This window comes from Nesoenas mayeri (assembly GCF_963082525.1).
Source record: "Nesoenas mayeri genome assembly, chromosome: 1".
In the NCBI taxonomy this organism is placed as follows: Eukaryota; Metazoa; Chordata; class Aves; order Columbiformes; family Columbidae; genus Nesoenas; species Nesoenas mayeri.
Genome location: NC_137541.1, coordinates 204,919,228 through 204,943,450, shown reverse-complemented (window position 1 = coordinate 204,943,450; position 24,223 = coordinate 204,919,228). Strand labels below are relative to the sequence as shown.

Below are 24,223 nucleotides of genomic sequence, written 5' to 3'. Positions count from 1 at the left end.
TGAGTCTAACGTCAGCTCCTGCAAGAATTAGAGAGAAGATTATACTGAGTACTATGGAAATGTAAAGACTATTTAAAGAATAATGCAGTCATCAGGTGCAGTCAGCATGGGCTCACAAAGGTGAAGTCCTGTTAAACTAATTTGATAACTTTCTATAATAAGGTCACATGCCTAGTGGGTGAAGGGGAGGCAATTTAAATTGTCCCCGGATTGTGAAGCAGTTCTGTGTCCTCTGTGTTACCAGAAGAAAAAGAAAACGACGCTGTGTTACTAACAAGTTGTAAGCTGTGTACTTTGTTTGTAGGAGTAGCTGAAGAGTTAAATTTGCTGCATGTAATGAACTGTGGAAACCATTTTATTCTTTATGCAAGAAAGATCCTCCCATACTGCGCTCTTAATTATTCCTACAATCAGTCTAGCCTTCACCTCTGCCCTTTACTCCTTGTGATTCTGTGTATGCACATAAGCTGTAGGTATAACCCTTATATTTCCATGTGCCTTTTACTAATAAATGGTTACAGTCAACACTTGACTTTTCTAACCACCTGAAATGTGTGTTTCTATTTCATACCAGTAATCTCTTCCCGGTCGGTTGAGTGAATTGCCATTATGTGTCTTGGTTACAAAGGAAGTCTAGATACTGTCTTAAGCTCTATTTCATCCTCTTCAGATGGCAAAAGTTTGGGAAGATGAATCCTACAGTTGTGAACAGAGCAAGAAGGATCCTTGGGGATCAGTGATTCCAGTCCCCTGCATTTATAGTTAATCAGCCCAGGCTATGAACCAGTCAAGCATCTGAAAAACTGAACCGCGTCTGCACAAGTGTTCAGCAACCAAGCTTCAGGAATTTTCAACCTGCAGGATCTGACTGTGGAAAAAAATGTGGTCCAGCTTGCTTGTGTTGCCTTGAAGTCTTGCACAAGATAGAAGAGCAGGAGAGCAGCTTTGTAGCCGAAAATCCATTTTCTGGGGTAACAAAGGCAGACAGTAAGAATATTGGAAGATCCCATGTAAAACATATACCTGTGATTCTGGAGATGCTGGAGAATGTGTTGCAGACACCTGGGTGGGTGTGTATAGACTGGGTTGAGCTGGGTTGTGCAGGACTATTTGGTTGCTTTTGCTCAATGGTCTCCAGTTCTCTGAGTTTTAGGAGGATTTACCAGCTTAGTTGCAGCACCAGCCATGAGGTTACTGTGTGGATAAGAACACAAACACCACCGGCAGCACCCATTAAGCTCTGGATGACCCCTGTTAGTTCATGTGGGGCCAGCCTGGATGGACCATGGGCAGTGCTAAGGTCAAGCTGCAAGCTTCATAAGTCCCAGATGACACTGTGCAGCTCTTCCTGCGCCACTTTGTGAGTAATTGAGATTTGATTATGGTTAAAGTTTAATTTTTTAAAAAAATTATTCTAAGGACCAGTTTTGGCAAATCTGTTTTTGAAAAGTTCACTTTGTAGGCTGAAAACTAGGTAAAAGTGACTTAGTCTTTGGAATATTTGTATCATTTTGTATTCTGTTCTCCATCTTTAAGCTCCAAAACCCCACAAAAAACTCTAGAAAACTTATAGTCCTGTTGAAATGCTTACAGACAAAATTGAGACTGCTGCTGAGCATTCTGTAAGTCTGACTTGGATTCAAAGAGCACAAAGAGTGGATTAATTACTCTGTTCTGCCTGCTCAGCATTAGCATCCACAAGACACTCATTTGGACTTCCTTGGATTAAGGAAACACTTAATACATCTTCTGTGTTTGAATGCTTGCGTGTAACGTGCAGCTCCCAGAGGGGGAATAATAAATATTCTGCTAGTATAGAATAAACTTCAGATGCTGCCTAGGTGAGCTGGCTGCCGTGCTGGCTGATGTGGCGGTGGAAAGCTTGACATGTACCTGGCGAGAAAACATCCATGCCTACCGTGCTTTTGGTAGATGCGCTGAAAGTCTTGGAGGGGACTTTTCTGTGCTATGCTCCTCAGGGCTGCTCGTGGGATGTTGTTTTTAGTAGTACAGATGAGAGGAGCTTAAATATTTGTTTCCAGATGAGCCACACCTATAAACCCTCTGTAAATGAAGCATCTTTCATCTAGCCTCGCTGTTCCCAAGGAATTAACGTTGTCAGCTCCTGCAGCAGGAAAAGCATGGAGGTAGAAACCTGATTTGCTATATTTAACCATGCAAGGGTTTTCTGTGGAGGATGGCAGCAGCATACTGTGGTTTAACATCTTGCTTCCCCTTCCTGCCTGTTCCTCTCTGCATCTCGGGACACAAAATGACACGTTTTTATTTCCTTCAGTAAGTCCTGTGGATTACACTGTTTCTTGCAATCAGATGACCTCCACTCCAGATTGAAACTTTTTGATAAAATAAGCATATGCTGTTAAAACTTTTTCCTGCAGATGGTCTGTCGGAAAAGGAGGAATAACATTAACAACATTGCATTGAAGGCAAGCATAAACCGATCACAGGAATTTGGGCCAGTACCTGTCGTCACAATCCAGACTGCTTCAGCTTTAGAGAAAGACTGAAACAATATGCACTATCTGGTAGTACATCATCACCTTGTCTACGTGAAGGAGTTTGTATATGCTCCATCTTGCTTCAACAGTGATAAGTTTTTACTTTTAAGCTCCTCTTCAGTGTTTGTTATGAGCAATGGGCTGAGGAACCAGCAAAAATGTTCTCATATCAACCATTGGCATTTTGGATCTTGATCTGAAAGTTAGAAAATAATGGGTTGAAACTGGACTTGGCAGTAGCTTCTTTCTGTCTTTGGTAGGTGAAATATCTCATTAATGTCTGTGTGTGATATCTGGCACAGTTCATCATCGAATACTGATGTCCTGTCAGAATTGACTTCTCAGTCAGTAGGGATGTGTTGAAATAACTCTGTCACACTTGTAGTGTGGCTTGTCTGCGTTTCTGGAGAAGCTTCAGACTCTGCTGTATCTTGGGACCCCTTGTGTTCCAGGTCCTTGTATATGTAGACATGCTTCTAACAGTGCTAATGCATCTTCTGCAAGGCTAATTCATAGTTCCTAGCTGCATTTGGTGCCTGTTTTTAATAGGACTTAATATGCTGTCATTGGGGTTCTAAAGGGGAAGAAAATGCAGATGCTACTGTGTGTTGGCAAGTCTGACTCCACAGGCTACTCCTGTTGGAATAGCCAGTCTGCTGTTTGTGAATCTAAGGACAGCTAGAAGTTAGTGGCACCATGTGAAAAACTGCAGTAGTTTTCTGTCTGAGTTGTGTTTGCTTGTCACGTTACCTTTTTTCCATGTTGCTTCAGGTATTTTGCATACGGTGTAATCCAGTCACAAATGTAATAATTAAAACATTATGAGTCTAAAGGGAAAATTAGGTCTCAACATGTGAACAAAATGATAGCTACTAGTTTGACAGGCTAGAAATAAAGAGCATTAAGCTGCTGAAGTCTTTTGAAATAGATGGAAAAAAACGATGATTTGAGCAGCTTATCAGAAACCTTGGATTGTGCAATGGATCATCTTGATCAGGGCACAACATGAATGGAGGAGGAAAAGCAGCTGTTACAAAAGGCTTCTTGAGAAGCCTCTGGAGCTGCTTCTCATGGAGCTGCTGCATTTGGGATGTGCAGATGTGTGGGTGAAAGGCTTCCCACCTGAGCAAGGGTGTAGGAAGGGGGAGGAGAACAGCTCCAGTGAACTTCCAGTGGTGTTGGGACAGCCCCAGGCTGTCTGCTAGAGCAGTTCTCCTATAGGACTTTCTTCTTCTCCTTCCTCCTGTGGTTTAACCCAAACTAGCAATACAACCATGATAGCTGCTCACTCACCTCCTCCCCACCAATGGGGGAGAGAATCAAAAGGGAAGAGGGAAGCTTGGACTCAGATAAACACAGTTTAATAAAATATTAAAATACTAATACAATACTAGTAAATATATATATATATATAATAGAAGTAAAAGATACTCAAGGCAATTACCCACGAACTCCGTCCACACTGAGCAGCCTGGCCCAGGAAGCGGCACCTGGTCCCCATAGCCCGTCCCAAAGAGAGAAAAAAGGAAAAAGGCAGAAAAGCCTCTGCAAAATGGCAATAAAAAAGCCAAACTAAATATCCTGGACCAAACCTTCTCTGGCTGCACCCCAGAGCAATCAAGAGTGAGAGAGAGCAAAAGGTCCCCCATCCCTCCCTTCCTTAAATGTGAAGAATGATGCTAATGGGCTGGAATACTGTCATTGATCAGTCTGGATGTCAGTGAAGCTCTGCCCCATCCGTGCCCCCCGACCTCGATGCCTCACACCTGTGGGCAGAGTGTTCAGAGTGTCCTTGGCTCTCAGACCAGAGCAATTAAAAACATAAGCTGTCTGCTGGAGTGTTATCTCTTGTTTTCGAACTAAGTCCAAATAGTGAGCATGCTAGCTATGAAAAAGAAAGGTTTCTAATGGCATGAAGAAAATTAACTCTTTTTCAGTCAAACCAGCACACCTCCTCATCCCTAAAATATACTGAATATATGTTCAAGGCCAGTGAATGTTGCACATCTCTGCAACTCACAGAATCACAGAATCGACTGGGCTGGAAAAGACCTCAGAGATCATCGAGTCCAACCCTTCGTGCAACTCTAGTCCGTTTATTAGATCATGGCACTAAGTGCCATGTCCAATCTCAGTTTAAAAACCTCCAGGGACGGCGAGTCCAGCACCTCCCTGGGCAGCCATTCCAATGCCTGACCACTCTCTCTGCAAAGAATTTCTTTCTAATATCCAGCCTAAATTTCCCCTGGCAGAGTTGAAGCCCATGCCCCCTTGTCCTATTGCTGACTGCCTGGGAGAAGAGACCAATCCCCACCTGGCTACAACTGCCCTTCAGGTAGTTCTAGAGAGTGATGAGCTCACCTCTAAGCCTCCTCTTCTCCAGACTAAACAAGCCCAGCTCCCTCAGCCTCTCCCCATAGGTCTTGTGTTCAAGCCCCTTCACCAGTCTTGTTGCTCTTCTCTGGACCCGCTCCAGCACTTCGATGTCTTTCCTCTGAGATTTCCCTGCTGTCTTGCTCTGCTGTGTCCTCTCCTTCCTATAAACCAGTAGTGATTGACAGCAAAATACGTAGAGCAGTGACCCTGGGCTGCTAAGGACCCCAGTTTTGCTCAAAAAGAGGGTGTTTGCCTGGGTACCCTACACCAGAACCTTCCAGAGCAGCTGAGCGGCATACATTGTATCCCAGAAAAGAACCAAGTGTTTTCTTTTTGATTGACTGAGCCGATTAAAACCAACTCTGTGTTACTGTCAGCAGTCTAAATAAATTGTTTTTTGGGGGCCTTATTTAACATTAGATAGAACTTCTATACCAAGAATGTTAGCAATTTAAAAAATTGCTGGAAATCCTTCATTTTGTTTCCTGAGGTTTGATTAATTTGTTATTCTTCTGTTATCTACTAGTCAATCCTTTTATGAAACTAATAAGCCTTTTGGAATCTGATTTTTATCTCTTCATGGAATCTTGTGAGGTTAAATCACACTTTAATTAAGAGGTTTTTTCCCCTCTGTAGGTCAGCCTTTGTTTGGACTGTTGGCTCTGTAGACAGAAAGTGGGAGAGGAGGAAGAGGGAGAGAATGTTGAAATAAAATCTGTATAAAATAGAGTATAAAACAGTTAAAAAAAATTGAACTATAGATGTTATCTTGTGTTGCACTAGCTGAAAACCCAGTAAGAATTATTGGTACTAATTTAACTAGAATGTATTACTGTAGATATATTTTCTTTTTGGCTTCTCTCCCTTCCCAGTTTTCTCATACCCTTTCCTTGGCACGTGTTCAAATCATAGAACATGGGGATTTTCTTTTCTTTCCTTTTAAGAACAACAAATTCTGAATATTTGCAAGAGAAAAATAACCATTTTACTTAGCATGGGATGTGCTCAAAGCAAGTGTTACTGATTTGCAGTTTTGAGCCACTTTGATTTCTCAACCTGTAAAGTGTCCATTTCCTACTTTAAACAACCCCAAATCTTGACATTAAAAATTTCTTAAAGAAACCAGTGGTCTGTGGGTGCTTAAACTGTATTTTTCTACATGGAGTTATGTGCCTGAACATTACTTTTCGTGTGAAAGACTAGCTGCTGGTATTTGCTAAACTCCGAAACTAATCATTTTCTTTTTTTAAAACTTATTGCTTAGGTCTGTTTTCATAATTTTCGGCGTTATTTTGAAAGCTTATCTGCTCCTGCTGATTTTAAGTGAACTCTTGCACCAGGATTTCAGTGCTGGCCTCCAGCTGTCAGTAGGAAATTGGTGGGTGTGAGAGATTAACGATACCCTAAACATAATCTGTAGTACTTGTGTTATTACAGGGATGCAATCACAGCTCCAGATCTGTACTTGGTTGGCTTGTGGTGTCAAGCTGCTGTAGAGCACAAAAAAAATCCCTCTTCATTTTGACCTTTTATTTTCTTTGGATTTTTTTTTGGGGGGGGGGAAACCTGTGATTTGTGTGTTTGATTTAATTCTGCAGGTTCTAAAGTGGTGTGTTTTATAGTGGTGACGGGGGGGAAGCTGGGGAGGGGAATTCTTCCTGTTTTTGCAGACCACAAATCCTGTCTGGGGAGCCATTACCAACTATTATGCCAGCTTCTTAGTTTATGGTCAGAAATTAAAGCTGAAGTTAACTCCTCCTTTCTTTCTTTAAAAAAAAACCCAAACAAAAATAGAACATCTTCAAATTTTTACTATAACAACTCAGTGCAGCATAAGTTATGTGGTCTTTACATTCCACCCCATATATAAATTTGATTCACTTGAAAGTGCTTTTATCTGTGATTTCTTGGACTTATAGAAACAAAAAAAAAATAGATTATTGGTTAAAATAAGGTGATAACTCAGAATACGCAGCAGACTCAACGAACAATGGTATTCTTATAAAATTCAAACTTGGATTTGTAGGCAACTTACACAAAGTGCATTTTTTCATCAATTCATTATGATAAAGCCACGTGTCGTTCAGATCTTGCACAGGTCACAAGAAAAGGTAAATCTGACTTGCCTCATTCCGGTACCTATTTATTCTCAGGTCAGGCTTGTTGGTTTGACAACACTAAGAATTCTTGGAAAAACAAATAGCAGCAATGCCATGTGTTGGACTGAGGCTGCTTAATAGAGAATGTGTTCTCTTTATTGTACGCATAAAGCTTTTTAAGGTGTTGCTTTATCCAATTCCAGGCTCTTTCTGCTCCCGACTGCGGCCGTTTGGGTGACAGGAGCTGTCGTGGGATTTGGAGACTCTCTGTATTTGTCCCCATGTGTTCCTGGCCCCGCGCTGTGAATTTACACAGCTCACACTTCACTGAGTGGTGCCTGTTTAGTCAATTCATGTGAAGTTTGTACATAGCGATATTCATCTTGCAGTAGCTATTTCCTGTTATTTCTGACCTGCTCGCTGATTTCCCCTTTAGTTTTGAGCAAGAAAACAAATCATAAACAACCCCACAAAACTGGGGAAAAGAATGTAATTATATTAGTTTGGATATGTTGGATTAATTGCAGTGAGTGTTTAGATTTCAGGTTTGTGTTTGAACTGAAACAAGGCGGTAGAGAAAACAACGCTTCGAAATTTCATATTGCCAAAAAAGAGCTCTTGATGAGAAAACCACAGGGAATGGAGTGCTGCGTATTAGACATATGAGATTGACAGGGCAAGGCAAAATAAAAGAAGTGGAGCGAAGGGAATAAATATTCCAAAGATAGAATGAATATTGAGAGAGAAATAGCTTTAAAATGACAGGCACCTACCTCTCTTCTATGGCTGCTTAGAGAAACACAAGGTGTTTGGAAGTTTTCTTTGAGTGCTGTTGCAGTAATTAATTTATGGTAAAATGGCCGTGAGCATAAGCATATTATAAGGATTCATCCCACTTTCAGACAAGGTTATTTTTTTGTTGTTGCTTTTTTTAGCTTAGGAACAACTCTGTATTTAAGGAAAACCATAAATATATTGAAGGAAAACCATAAATAAGGAGAGGGAACTGGCAGTGAGTTTCCTAGGAAAAACCGTCTTGATTGTATTTTAAAGATTGGTATTTTATATGATTTGCTGTTATATGAAGCAAAAGCTCACGCTACTTGTGAAAATAGTTATTCTTTGAATTCTATAATGTATCAAGCTAAGCAAGAAAACATTCTGTAGCAAACTGTTCCACAAACAATATGTTGGCATGTGAATTCGAACGGTTGTCATTGCTTCTGTTGGCGTGAGAAGGATTTTAACTCAAATGTATGAGGAACTGGGCTTTGTCCTCAACCAAATAAGCTTTCCAGAATTTACAGCACTTACATGAAAATATAAATATCTTGCTCACAGGCAGATGAATTCAAAGTCTGAGAGTGGCACTTAGTGATTTCTTTAAAATCCTATTGATTAAACAAAGCATACAAAGTCCTTAGTCTATCTTTTCCCATGTTTTCATTTTAACTCCTCGAAGAGGAGTTCTGACGAAATTGAGACAGTTTCAGTAAAGAGCCGTGAGTATGATTAAAATCTTAGGGAACGTTGTGGAAAAACTGAAGGAGCTCAGTTTGTGTTTAGAAAATGGTGTGTGGGTGACTTGGTTGGACTGTGCAGTGCCACACTGGAGATGGAGATGGAACCGGCTTCAGTGACCATACAGATTCTTGTCTAAAATAGGGTAAAATTTATAAAGACAAGTAGCTTTAGAATAACTTACCCATGGTTGTGGTGACTTCATTGGAAATACTTGAAGACAAACTTGATCTTTTTAAATAAGTGGCTAATCCATTAAAGAAAAAATTTTAGTTAGGAGGCCAGATTATTCATCATCACAGTATCTTGTGATTTTATAATATTTGGAAAAAAATGATGGGTAATGTAATATTTTAAAGGTGCTTTCTGTCTTTTTTTTGGTAGAATATAGAATAGTTCAGGTGGACCTCTGCATTTGGACCAGCTGGCTTAGGAATTTGGCTGGTCAGGCCTTGCAACCCCTGACAACGGAGGCTGGACAGCCCCTCTGGGTCCCTGGTGCAATGCTTGGCTCTCCTGGTGGAGAAGACAGTGTTTCCTCGGGTCAAGTCCAACCCCCCCAGCCGTGCTCATGGTCCCCCCGATGGCTGATCAATGTCCATCTTGTCTTAGGGACCAAACCAGGCGCAGGTCTCCGGGTGCTGCAGTGAGTGCCAAGTACAGGGGATAATCATTTCCCTTGACCTCCTACCTACACTTCTGCTAGTCCAGCCCAGTGCACTGCGAGGCTTCCTTGCTATTTTTATCCTATAGCTTTTCATTTTTTTTTTTTAAAGTTATTTTCGACTCTTTCCTCTGGGCAGTGCAATAGCAAAAATATGTGGCTCTCTGTTGAGGTTTTTAGGCCATAGTTTAAGAGCTATTGCTGTTAGAATTTAGTCTGAATGTTACCAAGTTGTCCAAAAAGCAGATTATGTCAAGTGAAAGTTTTCTTTGAGGAAGATATAAAGTAACAACGGGCACAGACTGAAGCACAGGAGGTTCCATCTGGATATGAGGAGAAACTTCTTTACTTGGAGGTTCCAGAGCCTGGAACAGGCTGCCCAGAGAGACTGTGGAGTCTCCTTCTCTGGAGACATTCAGACCCACCTGGACACATTCCTGTGTGATTTGCTCTGGTGAACCTGCTTTAGCAGGTGGGTTGGACTGGATGATCTCCAGAGGTCCCTTCCACAACCACTCTGTGATCTTCTTGAAGCCTGTGGTTTGTCATAATCTAAACGTTAAAAATTCAATCCACAAGTTTGGAATTGTTCAGCCTCAAATGACCTGACCTGTGTCGAATAACTGGTCTGAGACATTGCCTGCTTAGTCCTTCAACAGGCATACAAGAAAATTCACATGAAAGTGTGAAAAATTTAGGAGAAACAAAATTAAAAGTATGTTGAACACTACAAGTCATTGATAATTGAATAGTAATTGAGAAATGTGCTCGCTTTCATGCATTCCCCTTCTCAGGTGAAAGATGCCAGTCTTGTTAAGACCTTTTCCAGAACAGTTTTTCTTCAGTTCATTAATTTAACACAACAGACTGGCAGGAGGGACCAGGACGTGCTGTTCCATCTCTTCTTGCACAGGTGCAGCTCTCTTGGATGTTGACTTTACCTCCTTGTACGGGTGCAGCCTTGCTCTGCCACTCAGGAGTTGTGCTCTTCACTTGTGTGTTTATTCCCTGAATTAAAGATCTCAGATGTCATTAGAAAGGGAGCAGAGGGTGGGATGTGCTGCCAGTTAAAGAGATGGGAAGGGGACACTGGGAAGCCAAAATGAAATGATTTTGGTGCAAGCAGCTTCTGGAGGAACATGGTATGAATGGAAGGTGATGGAGGGGTGAAGGGCAGTCGGGATTTCTGTCTGTCCGCTTGGTCCCATAGTGACCTGGCCTGACCATCACTGGTGCCACCTCCTGCTGATGTGCATCAATGCTGATTCGTGGGTTCTGGGCACGAAATGTGAGGTGTTTGTTAGTACATTTAAACTTCCTTAGAGCAGGTGGTTAGACATGGCCGACTAATTGTTTTTGTTGCTTCTTTCCTGCTGTTGTAATACCACTTCCCAATTATATTTTCTGCAGTTTTAATACGGTCCTTGGGTTGTATCAGTGACCCTTTTGCTTGGCCAACCTCGCTCTTTCTGTCCTGTTTTCCATCAGCTGTCATCATTACAAAATACTGCAACATTTTCTGAACTTTCACCAACATTTTAACATGTTAACAGTCGAGCTCAGGGTTAGGCTGTGCACAGTCCTTTTCTTTTTCCCCTGAAATATGGGACTATCTATTTTTAAAACAGTCACAGAATGAATTTGGGGAAAGTTGTCTATTTCTGCATGGAGTTAGGGCTTTCCAGTAGCAGGTAGGCATGACTTGTTGCTGCAGGCACTTTCAGGTGATGTCAGCTGGCAGCTTGTTGTAATTTCACCTCCAGAAGTCACTTGTTTGTGCACATTCATTGTCTGCACATTTTCCCTCCTCCCAGCCACCTACTTCTCGCATCCATCTCGCTGCAGCTGCACTGCAGCTTCTGAGTTCTTTCCTTTCCCTTCTGTAGCCCCTTTTCCAAAAGACATCGCAGGAGAAGCAAAAAGACCCTTCCCCTGTGACACAGAGACCAAAGGGGAGAATCTACCAAGTAAATAACATGCATATACAATAGTCATCTGTTTTGCGCGCACTGCGTGTAATACAATAGTGAATGCATACACTGTACTCTTAAAGCTGTGTCTGTCACTCAGTGCCTGGTTACATATTGCAGGTAAGTGTGTTGCTGTGGGATGTTGCTGAAGTTCTGATGTTTTCCAGAATACTCCAAGTGTATTGAGTTACCAGGTTACCTCTCGTGGGTCATTTAATTCTGTGTTTCCAAACAGCTGAGGGTTTGGATATTTACCCTAAACTTTTAATACTGTTATAGGGGTAAAAAAAATAATCCAAGAAATGTGAAATATCCACTATTTTCCCCCACGAGAACAAATTAGAATAAAATTTACAGTACACAGAACTGTGGTAGCTGCCAATTTGGTAATCGGGAGGGTCAAGACACCAATATTATTTTATCATCTGAGCTAATCAGCTGAAAGACTGAGTGATTGTTTGCAGACCAGCTTGAGAGTTGAATTCATCTATTACATGAGGTGAATTTTAACCCCTTCCTGGTCAGAAACATAACACACTATTCCGATGCTTTATTATACTTTGCAGAGGTCTCTTTGCTTTAACGTTTACAGACCCCATTCCCTGTAGTCTTTTTGTTTATGTGCCTCATCCTCACCAAATCTTTAGGTTCTGGCTTTTTTTCTTAGGTTTCTATGCTGGAGTCTTATTTCTAATACCTGGCACAGAGTGGTACAAGGTGGAGAAGTTACACAAAGAGCAGATTCATAACTCTGCTTTTAAAACAAACGTAAACCCAAAGAAACTGATTCTAAAGCTTTGAAATTAAGCCAAATTTAAATCTTACCTGTGAATAGAGAGCAACGTGTGGAACTCAGGGTGGTTCATGGAAATGCAATGTGATGTGAAAGCACTGAAGATCTAAACGGAATATGTCCCTGTAACTTTGGTATCTGCTCTGAAATATCTTGATGCGCAGCTTCACGAAGTTATAAACACCTAAATATGGAATCAGAAAATACTGAAACTGTTTTTCAGATGGTTGAAGCTCGGGAACTATGCAATAGGAATTTATCTGTTTCCTGCTACCTGTGATTGTATTTTATTTGCTTCTTCAACTGGTGTGATAGCAAGATATGTTCAGTTAACATCTTGTTCGCTTAAGCACTCCATGAATGCTTGAAAATCTAAAGTCTCATGAGAAAATGGAACATGCAAGCCTGGGCTGGACCTTCTGTTATTCATGTAGTAGCAATACAAAAAAATCTGGAATGATGTGAAGACAAAGATAAGATCAGGTTATAAACTCAGTTCCATAACGAGAAACTTTATTGGGTAAACATGTGAGGTGTTTTGTGTTGTTTTAAAGTTTTGTGTGCAACAGCAGTGGGGAAATCAGAAAAATCCCAAATACTACAAGGCTGACAGTAAAATCAAGAAGTTAGGAATAGCCTTTTAGTAAGAAACACTGAAGCTGAGTTTTCCAGCCTTTGGCCATGGTCTCTAAGCTCATCTTTGAAGAAGATGAGGAAGGAATGAGGGCAAAGCGAATCCACAGGGAGTTTTCCACTTTCTCAAGGCTGATGGTGGCTTGTGAATTATGTGCAGAAAATAACTATTTGTTTTTCATCTGGCTCTGACAGTGGTGACTAATACAGTCCATTGCTGGAGCAGCTCGCGTCTACATGGTCAGTTCAGCTTTGGTCTTGTGTAAAAGTGTAAGAACGTGAGCTGGAATTTGTGCTTTTCCTCTGTAAATAGCAATGTGAGCTGTGGGCTGAGCCATAGAGACAGATCGGAAAATACAGGGGAGAAACGAGAAGAAAAAATGAGGTAAAGGTTAGAGGAGAAAATGTTGGCACCTGTGCCAGGGCACTGATGGTGTTGTGACTCAACTAGAAAAGGCAGGGCCGAGATTTCTGCATCAGCGACCTCAGTAGTAAACACTTTTTGTGACAACGTAAGCAGAAGCATTTTTTCTGTAAATTCACATTGTAACTTGGGCTCTGGCCGTGGTTTGTGTGCTTTGTTACCAGCTCGTGTGTAAGCTTTGATTTTGTGATAAGCGCTGTGTAACTCACGGTGCTTTGCCCCTTCGTGAAGGCTGCAGGACTTGTGCTGGAATGAGTTACTATACATAACTTGGTTCATGTAATTCCTTACCAGTTTGGATACTCTGCTATCAAGGTGCTGTTTTTGGTTTCATGCTTATTTTTCTATAGAGTGATAATGATTAATCCTCCATCAATAATCTGATTTTCAAACTCCCTTCTTTAACAAAATCTTCTTAACACTTAAAGTGTTTTTCTTCAGTGTGCAAAAAATGTTTAATTCATTAATTAATCTTATCATTTCTATTTATAGGAGAGGACTCCTCACAATTTATATGGCCAATCAAGTAAGTAGTTGTTTATTTCAATAATAAAAATATGTAAGATCCAGGGGAAATGTATCTTGTTTAAAACTGATGCTGAGATTCCTTACCTTTTAAATGCTTCCAGGATTTTTTCATTATGAATTGTGTTATTAGGTAAATAAAATTATTAAGAGCAAATTGTGAGTATTGATGTTTTAGAAGTAGTTGTAAAGTAGAGGCTGAAATGTATTTCTTTGTGCTATGCTTGAAATTTCTTGTATCATAGCCCCAGGAAAATGGGTAGTTTTATATCATAGTAGAATGGCATCTGGTACCTCTAATGTTCATTATTTTGCAGATGAGTAATCCAACACCATATACTTTAGTTTTGTGATTACTTGTTTTTCAAACTGATATGAAATATTGCACATGCAAACATTTTTACCACGTGGTTGTATAGATTAAAATCTCAAAATCTCAAATACATAACAGTAGTGAATTTGCCTAAATGATGCTTTGTGCAGTAACTTTTTCTAAATACATAATACTTCTGTTACATGATTGTTCTCCTTTAGAACCGATTTTATTATGCTAAAAGAATTACCCAAGGTTTTTATAAAGTTTGAGTTGTGTAAGGTCACGGAAACAACCCGAGTTGTGTTCCAGACAATTGTAACTATGTGCTGTGGCCTCAAGCACAAAACTCTTCGATGAGAAGTTTCTTGAGTAAAAGTGCTGAGACAAAAGCCATGTGTTGCAGCACAGGCTGGGTGATAAAATTGATACCACCTCTTCCATCCTTATAGAGTCATTCACGGTGACTCTTGTAATGCTTACGCTTTTGGGATTGGGGCTTTAGAAGGAGGTGTCATCATATGGTTGCTAGCAGGTAGGTATACTGGAAAATCCCTACATGCACTTGCCAAACCCATTATAGATTTATCTCTTGAATTCTGGTGTTTACCAATTTATTTTAGGCAGAAATTGTTTCTTGAGTTATTCTGTATTCATACACTACCTGTCATTACAAGCAGACTCACTAGTGGATCGTATAGGCTTCAGAAGAGAGTAAATTAGTTCTTGCCATTAATTTTATTCCTCTTAAGTATCATTTTAACTTTTATAGCTGCTTGACTCGGGTGGCTCATACAGTATCCTTTACGGTTTCTTTTCTTTTTAAAGTTTTTTTCATAATTTGAAAAGAAGGCAAATCCCTTTATTGAAATTTAATTAATGAAATTTTCAGACCCTCAAGAACACATGGGAACAAAGTTGGATTCCCACAAGGATTTGTTAACCTTGCAAAGTTTGACATTTTCCTTGAATTCAGAAGAGCAGCGGCTTAGAAACTCCTCATTGAGGGAACACAGGTTATAACAATGGTGATAAGGAGTTGTGCACGTCATTGTTCATTTGGGATGGGCTTTGCAAGAGGAGAGGGAAATAGCTGAGCCTAAATAGCATCACCTCTGAGGGCCCCAGTTCTGAGGAAGCTGTGGTGTCAAACAGTTCACATCAGGTTGGCCGGTGTTACCAATAAAGCCATCTGAGTTGGTTACATTTTATTGAAGCCATTCGATGCAGTGGGTGTTCTCTTCAGCATAATGGTTTATTTTGGTCACACATTCATGGTGAACTCGGGGCTACCAGGGTCTGCTTCGTAAACTGTCCTTGATCACGACGTACTTACTAGAATCTCTGTAAATGTTTCCCTGTTTGTGTTGCTTGTCTTTGTTGTAGAGCTTTATATGCTTTGATAAGATTCACTTATAAGTTTACTATGCCTTTAAAACATTTATGTCATCTTTAAATTGCCTCATTCTGAAAGCTGCCAAATTTTAATCACTAGCGATGGCAGCTAGATGGTGAAATTACACTGCGTTTCTTGGTTCTGTAGAACTAGGACCTATTAAGTTATTCATTGAAGTAAATATATTCCTTTGCTTTATTTCATGTTTTGCTAAACAATGTTTTGGACCCCGAGCAATAATAACTGAGGCTTTTTGTGTGATTCTTCAGGTGTGCGTTGCCCAGTCAGACAGGAGGTAATTGTAATTAGGTTTATTGGTTATTATAAGCAGTTATTGTGACTGTTGCTGCGGTGAATCTTTATAGCCATATTAGGATATTTAAATCAGAAAATATCATTTCTGTTGTCCTGTTGGCAATGTGTGACAATTGGTCCTCAGAGATGAGTTCATTTAGTGAAAAGGGGAAAGGTGTGTTAAAGTCTGTTTGCGTCGCTGCTGTTTCTCAGTTCATTGAGTGAAATGCAACACGAAAGGCAATGAGTATGAGGACTCGGTGCTAAAGGTGACATTGCTTTCTAATCTGGAGCTACTAGAAACATATGAATAAATGTCCTGGATAATTTTGAGTAAGTCAGTGACTATAGATTTATGGGAGCTTGATATCCCCAGTTGCATTTCCTTGCTGCTTATACAATAAAATGACAGATTAAAAATAAATTGTTTAGGTTATATATGTTCTATGGAAAAAAACTGAATAAAAATGCTTTCTGTTAAATTGAAACTGTACAGCAATACACTTCAGGGCTTGGATTTTACTTAGTTTTTTCTTTTTAAAGATAAGAACTAGAAATAAGTATAGAAGTGAAGGATCTTTAGTTTGGATATGCAGAGTCTAAAATCAACTTCTGAGCTTCTGACTCAGTCGAAGTTTTTAGAAGTAAATTACTATACATGAGCCTGAACATTGTTGAGCACGTGGGTTTGGAAATTTTTGACTCGTTACAGTCTGAGACCTGATGTTTCTGTATTTCCCCAGAGCAGAGTAGCAGTAGTTGGTGCTGTGAACCACACGGAACCACAGAGCCTTTCATGTTCTGCTTTGGATTGCACCAGTTAAAGTCAAGAGATTCCTAGGATTGTAAGAGATGCGTTCATAGTGAACATATAAGATGATCCTTCATGGATAACATGAGATCAAAAGGAACCCCAAGATTCCAACAAAAGGTGGAAAGTGAAATGTAATCTCTTCAGTTATTTTTATCTGGAAAAGTGGATGATATTAATGACTACCCATGAGAAAGATGTGCAGCTCTTCTGTTTCAAAACGGTTGTGGCATTCTTCATTGTGAACAGCTCAACAGTTGAGTTGTTGCTTTTAAGCTGAAGAAACCATGTTTTTGGATTAGGATTTTTTTGTGTGTGTTGCAAGCAAAACAAATGAAGGCTGCATTCAGTGTGCAGGATAGGAAGAGACTGATCTGAACTACAGCCAATTTGCTATTAAAACAGAAACAAAAATTTAGAATAACTGATGTGTTGTCATTGAAGTGCTGCACCAAAGAGGGAGCTATCCTAGCATATGCTTAAATACAAAATGGGAGAAAAAAAGGGGGTTTCTTTACATGCTGTGTTCTACGCTCAAACTGTGCATCGCTGTATCAAAGGTTTTCTTCATGTTGTGCTATGACTTCTAATGTATCTTGTTGTACTTAGGGATTTGGAAATGTTAATATTAACAGGTTGCTCTTGAGTGAGTGATTAAATATGTGAAGCTCAAGCATAAGATAAGGCAGCTGAATGCAAAAGGCAGAGTGGTGCTGTTGAGGACTAGTTCTTGTGGGTGCTGGGAGGAAGAGGCTCAGCTATAGAGACAGTGTTAGTGAGTGGAAAGGTGTAAATCTGAAAAATAAGACAAGAAAGAGAGGAAGAAAAGGAGGAAGAGAAGTACAAGGTAAAGATGAGAAATGCAAATTTATTGTGGCCAGAGACATGAAGGGACTGGAGATGGGCTGGTGCGATGGGAATTGTTTTACGGGAGTGTTAGAGGTGTAATGAGCGGAAGAAACGTGAGAAAATGTAGAGTCTGTTCCAGTTGAAGCAGTGAGCAGATGGTAAAGAAAATGATGGGTTTGAGGGGAAAGGATGAATTTCATTGCAATTAATATGAAGAGAAATTTAGCAAGAGCCCAGAAAGAGAGACACAGGGTGTCACTGAAGTCCTGGGTATGGGAGTTGGAGAAATCATTGTCAGCAATTGCATCTGGATAAGTTTTACGTGGAAATATGAATATCCTGTGTTTTATTTACTACTGTACTGATGTTAGGTCATCAGTGCGTCTGCTGTTTATGAAATACTATACACAGGTCCTCATACACAGAGGAAGAGATACTGTTTTAAAGTAAAAAATACATCACCATCCTTGTCATCCCAGCATGAAAGCAAAGTATGGAAGGAAGGGGGCATCTTCCCAGCTGCAGTGCAGTGCCGTGATTGTACCTTAAAGATGGGTGATAATGAAGAGGAACGCTGAGAAGACAGTCAGGAGTAGAAAGGAGAGAGCAATAAGGGAGCACCTTCAAAATTTGATACATCCAAACTTGTGATGTTTTTTGGAAAACCCCTGAGAGCTGCTGTGTCTGAGTTCACTGTATCAGCTAATGATGGAGCTGAGAACCTGCCGCCCTCATTGCTGTTTCTTTCAGACATACCAACTCCTTTCCTTTCCTCTCTCTGCTATTTCAGAAATACTTTTTCATTTATATTTCAAATCCAATTAAGAAATGGTAAGAGATACTAAAAATACTGTCAGACTGATCAAAGGCTTTCCAGCGGTGATGCTCTGCTTCTGCATATGGTAGCACACAAGTAATATAGCTGAGCACTCAGGTTCTTCCAGTTTTAAAGTAGCCCAAGCGGTTTCACAGTTGAATTGCTTTTCAGTTGCACAAATGGACTAAATCTGGGTTCATTTTGACTGAAACTTTGTTTATTCCAGCCAGTTGATGTGATTGCTGCATGTAAGTTGTGCTCTTTAAAGCTTGAAACATTTGGTCCTGGAGCATGTAAAAATGCTGGAGCACAGACTTCAAAAAGAAATCCCACTGGATCTAATGGAGAAATGAGTATCCAGTGCTCTTTGGTCAGCTTAACTCCAGATATGTATACATTTTTTTTTACAAGATGAAAGTCATAATGATTCAAAAAATATCACTAAATCTTTCTGCTTTGTAATATTTTAAGAAAATCAGAGCCATTAGCCTAAATTAAGATATAGGGCGCATGTAGACAGTGAAGAAGATGCCAAGCTTGACAGCAATATGGCACAATATAAAACATGGTTCGAATGTTTGAGGCCAGGGGCCCCAATATCACTTTCCATATGCACCGAATTTGTTGTTTCATGCTTTTTGGGTGTGATACATGGAGGGATGAAAGAAAGAAGAGTGGGACTTGCTATGGCGAGAGAAAAAGCAACAACAGAAATCAGCTTTTAAGCTGTCCTTCTGCTGATCCTCTATTTCTGAAGTTATTGCTAGAGGCGAACTGGTACTATTATACACAAGAAGTGCTCTAATTCTGAACACTCGTGAGTGATTTTTCTCACCAGTTTATCAAGGGCTTTCTGTACAAAATTACCAATGTGTCTGAGTTGTTATGGGTGTTTCAAGAAATACCTTATGCTGGTTGCAATTAAGTGTGAGACAATACTCTGAATAATACAGGTTGAAAGTTTTTTGGTGGTTTTTTTTTGAGTAACATGCTGTTTGACCATAAAATGATGTTTCTGTCATTTGCATAGCTTGCAACTCTGAGAAATTTTCACCTAGTGTTTTTATAAAACATTATGTACCTATTCAGTAATATCTTTTAAACTAAAGTTCATGATTGTCACTTTTTCAGTGATAATTCTGTGAAATAATAGGTATTTAACATGTCCCGTTTGTTTTGGCAAACCATTATATTGGGTTACACAGTTTATTTATTGTAACACAAGAAAATACTTTCTGTTTATACTTAATTAAACTGACATCTTATAAACCAGGCACCGATCCACTCATTTACTTCTCCATAGGGAACAATTCAGTTTTAGTCAAAAGATGGAGACAATCCAGAATGAAGGAGGGCAGGTGCATTTACTTTCACCCAATACGTATTTTAAAGTTGTTAGAAATGCTGGATTCCAGTAAAATGGATTTGACCACTCCTCCCTTTTCTTTTTAGAGAACTTAAATCTTATTGTGTGCTTTCATGTGATTCCCAGTATTTGCACTGCACAAGGACTGCTGGGATGGGGAGCTCGCCTGTCCTGTTAGTGTATTAGCTGAGATAGCAATACCTGGAGTTCTTTTAGTTTTCTAACGTTTCAGAGGGAATCTCTGTAGCTGAAAGTGCATCAGCAAAGGGCTGAGACACTTGTCTCCCAGGATGCTGGTGTCCTTCTGCCACCAGCTCGTCCTTGCTTTGTCACAGTTACCCGCACCCCTTTACTGCGGTGGCAGCTTAGTTCCTCGTTGCAGGCAAAATATCTTAAGTACCAGGCTAGCATCAACGTTAGAACAGGGAAGTCTTCTCAGTTTTTCCTTTTTATAAGTTATTGTTAGAACAGCACAAGTACTTTAATACTTGGTTTAGATTGGATATTAGGAAAAGATTCTTCCTGGAAAGGGTTGTCAGGCATTGGAACAGGGCAGTGGTGGAGTCACCATCCCTGGAGGGGTTTAAAAGACACATAGACAAGGTTCTTAGGGACGTGGTTTAGTGGTGGACTTGGTAGTGTTGAGTTTACATTTGAACTTAATGATCTTAAGGATCTTTTGCAACCTAAATGATTCTGTGATTCTATGATATTCTGCTTCTGAGCTCCTGGTTAACTTAGAGGAAAATGTTCCTGTTCGAAGGGTCCCAAGGAAGCTCTTGGGTTTTCCTTATTGGGAACCACACTGAGCTGCAACTTAGGATCGTAAAGTAATTCCTGCCTCGTGGAAGAAAAAACCTGAAGTTGGGACAGTGTTCCGAAGTGAAATATTGATCTCCCTGGGGCAGTATCTGCCTTCACAGCCTGGGTAAGGGATGAGCAAAAAGGACAGAATTTGGTACTGTCTAGAAAGAAGTCTGAAGGACTCACGGATGGCAACGTTTCTGCTGTCACACGCACAAACTGCCTCAGCTGATGTCTTGTCACTGGCTGCAGTTGGTAATTTTTGAACTTCTGTCACAAGTGAAGCCTTTAATTTTAGCACTAACAAGAGGTCACTCTTCTCTGGTATCTGCTCAGCTGAGAGTCCTGTATCCCCACTTCTAATAGTGACATTTTTGTTACTGTTTTGCCCCACATTGTAACCTGAGATTTTGTGAAGGTTTGTTTGTTTCTGCTTCACTTGATGAGTCCTGCATTTTGTTGTGGAATGGTGTTTTTCTGCTGTTTCATCTTCTGGAATTAGGAGAGCCTGTTCCTTAGCTTCTGCTTCTTTACTGCCTGGACCTTAGTGGAAAAATGAGGTAGAAAACAACTCGCATCTTTTCCATTTCACAGAAGGCGTGCTCAGATGGAGCTTGTCCAACAGTTATTCTACGACCTTCACATCAGTTGCTGCGTCTCGTGGTTCAGAGCCAGGCAGGGTCAGCCCCTCGTCCTCCGAGTGACACTGGGGGTACAGCCGGTGTCACAGCTCGGGCAGTCAGCGTTCACAAATGCACTTTTTGACAATGACAGAGGACCTGATTGTAATTTGGTTTACCAAACTTGGGAAGAAGCAGCAAGATTCATGGATTTTTATCCTTTAGATTCTAAAGAGCAAATCTCAAAGAAGAGAGGTAAAAACACCTTAGTTTAGACTCGAAGACAATGTGCTTGAGTGAGGAATGTGGTGTTTGTTTTTGATTTTTATTTTTAATATGATTTCAATAGGCTCTCTTTAATACTCCATAATGAAATGGAGATGGAGCATAACATTCTCCAGTACTCATGGCACTTAGATTATTTTGCAAAACAAAGTCTCAAAATATGTGGTTGTCTTTCAGAAACATCTCAAAGGAAGGAAAAAATAATGAAACAAGGCGGCTTACGGATTCAAAGATCTGCATAACTAGAATATACTTGTTACTCATTCTGATCTCTTTCTCATTCGGTTTGCTCTCTCACAGATAGAATCAATAATTGAGAACGATGTTTTATTAATTTTAAGCTCTTCTAGTGCTTTTTGTTTAATAATTAGGTATGTATATGCAGAAATAATAATAAAGAAGCCTTTCAGCTTGGAAATAATTAAAACTAACCCCAGTTTTGAAGAAGAATGTGGAAAAGAAAGCTCATTTTCTCTTCTTGGCAGACTTGTAAGTGTAGTTAACCTTCTCATACTTGTGCTTTAGTCTCATTCTTGCAGCATCCCCAGGGTGCAGAGCAGTTCGAGAACAGCTGCTGTTAGTGCCATATGCCAGTTGTGTACTGGAGCAGTAAAGGAGGAGGAGGTGTTAATGTAGTAGCAGCAAAAAGCCAGAATGGTTTATGTCAAGATGTTAATAAAGTTAATGTACGCTACTTGAGGCAAATTTTTCTGAGTAGTTTGGAGGATATGGAAGTTATTCAGAAGAAGTGGGTGGATTTGAATGCCTGCTGGTGATGTTCAGATCTATTCCACGGGCACCTAAGCAGAAAAAAATCAATCACCTTTTCACAGAGTCATTGAGTTTATTGTGACTGTGCAGGGAAGTGTATTGTGTGATCAGCATTTCCAAACTCCTTGCTTAGAAATTAAGTGCAGATGTTCTCAAATAATCAAAGACTTGGGCATATTTTACTCTAGTCGATAAATGCTCAAGATACTTTCCAAAAATTTTATTTTGGAATTCAGAATGAGATGCCATAAGTGGGTAAGCTATATACTTTACACATATCATGTTCTGTGGGATAGGCAGTTGGGCAACAGAAACAGGCAATATTGAAATAAATTGCTACTTTTACATATAAACATTACATAAAACTCGTATGAGGAGGGAAAGAAGCTGAAGTCTTACTTTCTTTTGAATAGAACATAATGTAGACTAATTTGATTAACAGAATACTTTACATAATCAAATTATGGATAATTCATGGCACTCTATGATGATCTTAAAAAGTTGAAACTTGAAGTCATTGTCACTACCCCCACCCTGAATCTCTATAAGGCAGGTTTTAAAATCAGGAGTCATGTGAACTTAAACATTGCTGATGTCTTCACTTTTAAGTAATACAATAATAAAGTTAGATCCTGGCAGCTGGTCTTCTGGTGGATTGACATGGCTAATTGGCTTTGGCATCTTTGCCTCAGGAAACCTCATCCATCACTCCAGAGCAGGACGTTTGGCAAGAGTCAGAGAAAACATTTCATACTTTGTCTCTGGTTTTCTATGCAAAGCTGCTTTGCATTTTTGAACTTTCCAGTGTATCTCGTTAGAAGCTTAATGTAATACTTATCTTTAATGCTCCTTTAACGTGATCTTCTCTAGTGAATAACTACCAGTTTGGCTTTCCAGAATTAGCAAAAATGTCAATATTGCAAATCAGTTTTGAAATTTACCTCTCAGATAAAGCTTATGCAGAATTTCATATGAGAAATATGCTAAGTGCTAATGGAAGCTAGTTGACTTTTGTAGTTAACTCTTTGCTAGTTAGTATTAATCTAGTAAGTTAGTTATGAGTTATTAATAATTGAAATTAAAGTAATGCTGAACTTCAGGTTCTCAAGAGCTCTCTCAGGCACCCATCTGTAGTGTGCACAGCATTGCTGATTATGGGAATTGCTGTGGGCAGTGATTTGATAGATCAAAATGATGGGTCAGGAGAGAGTTCACAGAATCACAGGACACATCACAGGATAGTTGGGTTGGAAGGGACCTCTGGAGATCATCCAGTCCAACCCACCTGCTAAAGCAGCTTCACCAGAGCAGATCACACAGGAAGGTGTCCAGGTGGGTTTGAATGTCTCCAGAGAAGGAGACTCCACAGCCTCTCTGGGCAGCCTGTTCCAGGCTCTGGCACCTCAAAGTAAAGAAGTTTCTCCTCATATTCAGATGGAACCTCCTGTGCTTCAGTCTATGCCCGTTGCCCCTCATCCTGTCATTGGGCACCACTGAAAGGAGTCTGGTCCATCCTCTTGACACCCACCCTTGAGATATTTATAAACACTGATGAGATCCCCTCTCAGTTTCTCTTCTCCAGGCTGAACAGACCCAGATCTCTCAGTCTCTTTTCGTAAGAAAGATGCTCCAGACCCCTCATCATCTTCATAGGCCCCTGCTGGACTCCCTCCAGTAGTTCTTTGTCCTTTTTAAACTGGGGAGCCCAGAAATGAACCCAGTACTGCAGACGTGGCCTCACCAGGGTAGAGTAGAGGGGGAGCAACAACCTTCCTCAGCCTGCTGGTCACACTCTTCCTAATACACCCCAGGTACCTTTGGCCTTCTTGGCCACAAGGGCACATTGTTGACTCATGGTCAACCTGTTGCTGACCAGGACTCCCAAGTCCTCCTCTGAAATGCTGCTTTCCAGCACGTCCATCCCTGACCTGTTCTGGTGCCTGGGGTTATTCCTCCCCAAGTGCAGGACCTTTTTCCTGGAAAGGGTTTCAGAGGTCTGAGCCCAAGAGTTTCCTGCTCTTCCTACTTGACAATAACCTTAGCAGTTGACTTTGTTTCTCTTAGATCTTTACATAGTCAGGTAGTCGCATTTTCCTCCTCAGCCCTTCCAGAAGTGCAGGTGTTCTCCTCTTCCTCCCTCAGCAGCTGTCCCTGTTACTTGGCAGCTTCTGGGTTTGTGAGGTTTCAGATGATGGGCAGATGCATTTACTCTGGGAGAAACACAGTCTGAGGGCTGAAGAAGGTGAGGTGGGTCCTTAAGCAAAAGTAATGCTTTCTGTTACTGTATGTGATAATGTAGGTGTAGAAATGGGAAATTTTCTACAAGGAAGGGATTTTTTTTCTTTCCATTTTCTGCAATATTGGCCATTTGTA

At 40.3% G+C, this 24,223-nt stretch overlaps 1 protein-coding gene across 1 annotated transcript in view; it reads left to right on the top strand.

Annotated features, from left to right (window-relative positions):
• Positions 1-24,223, top strand: part of TMEM135 (transmembrane protein 135) — a gene marked incomplete at both ends in the record, with an annotated part of 183,066 nt that overhangs the window by 26,838 nt on the left and 132,005 nt on the right. The window contains one exon of the mRNA XM_080354938.1: positions 13,492-13,525. Within this exon, the coding sequence (XP_080211064.1) occupies positions 13,492-13,525 (34 nt within the window). The remainder of the gene's footprint in view (positions 1-13,491; positions 13,526-24,223) is intronic.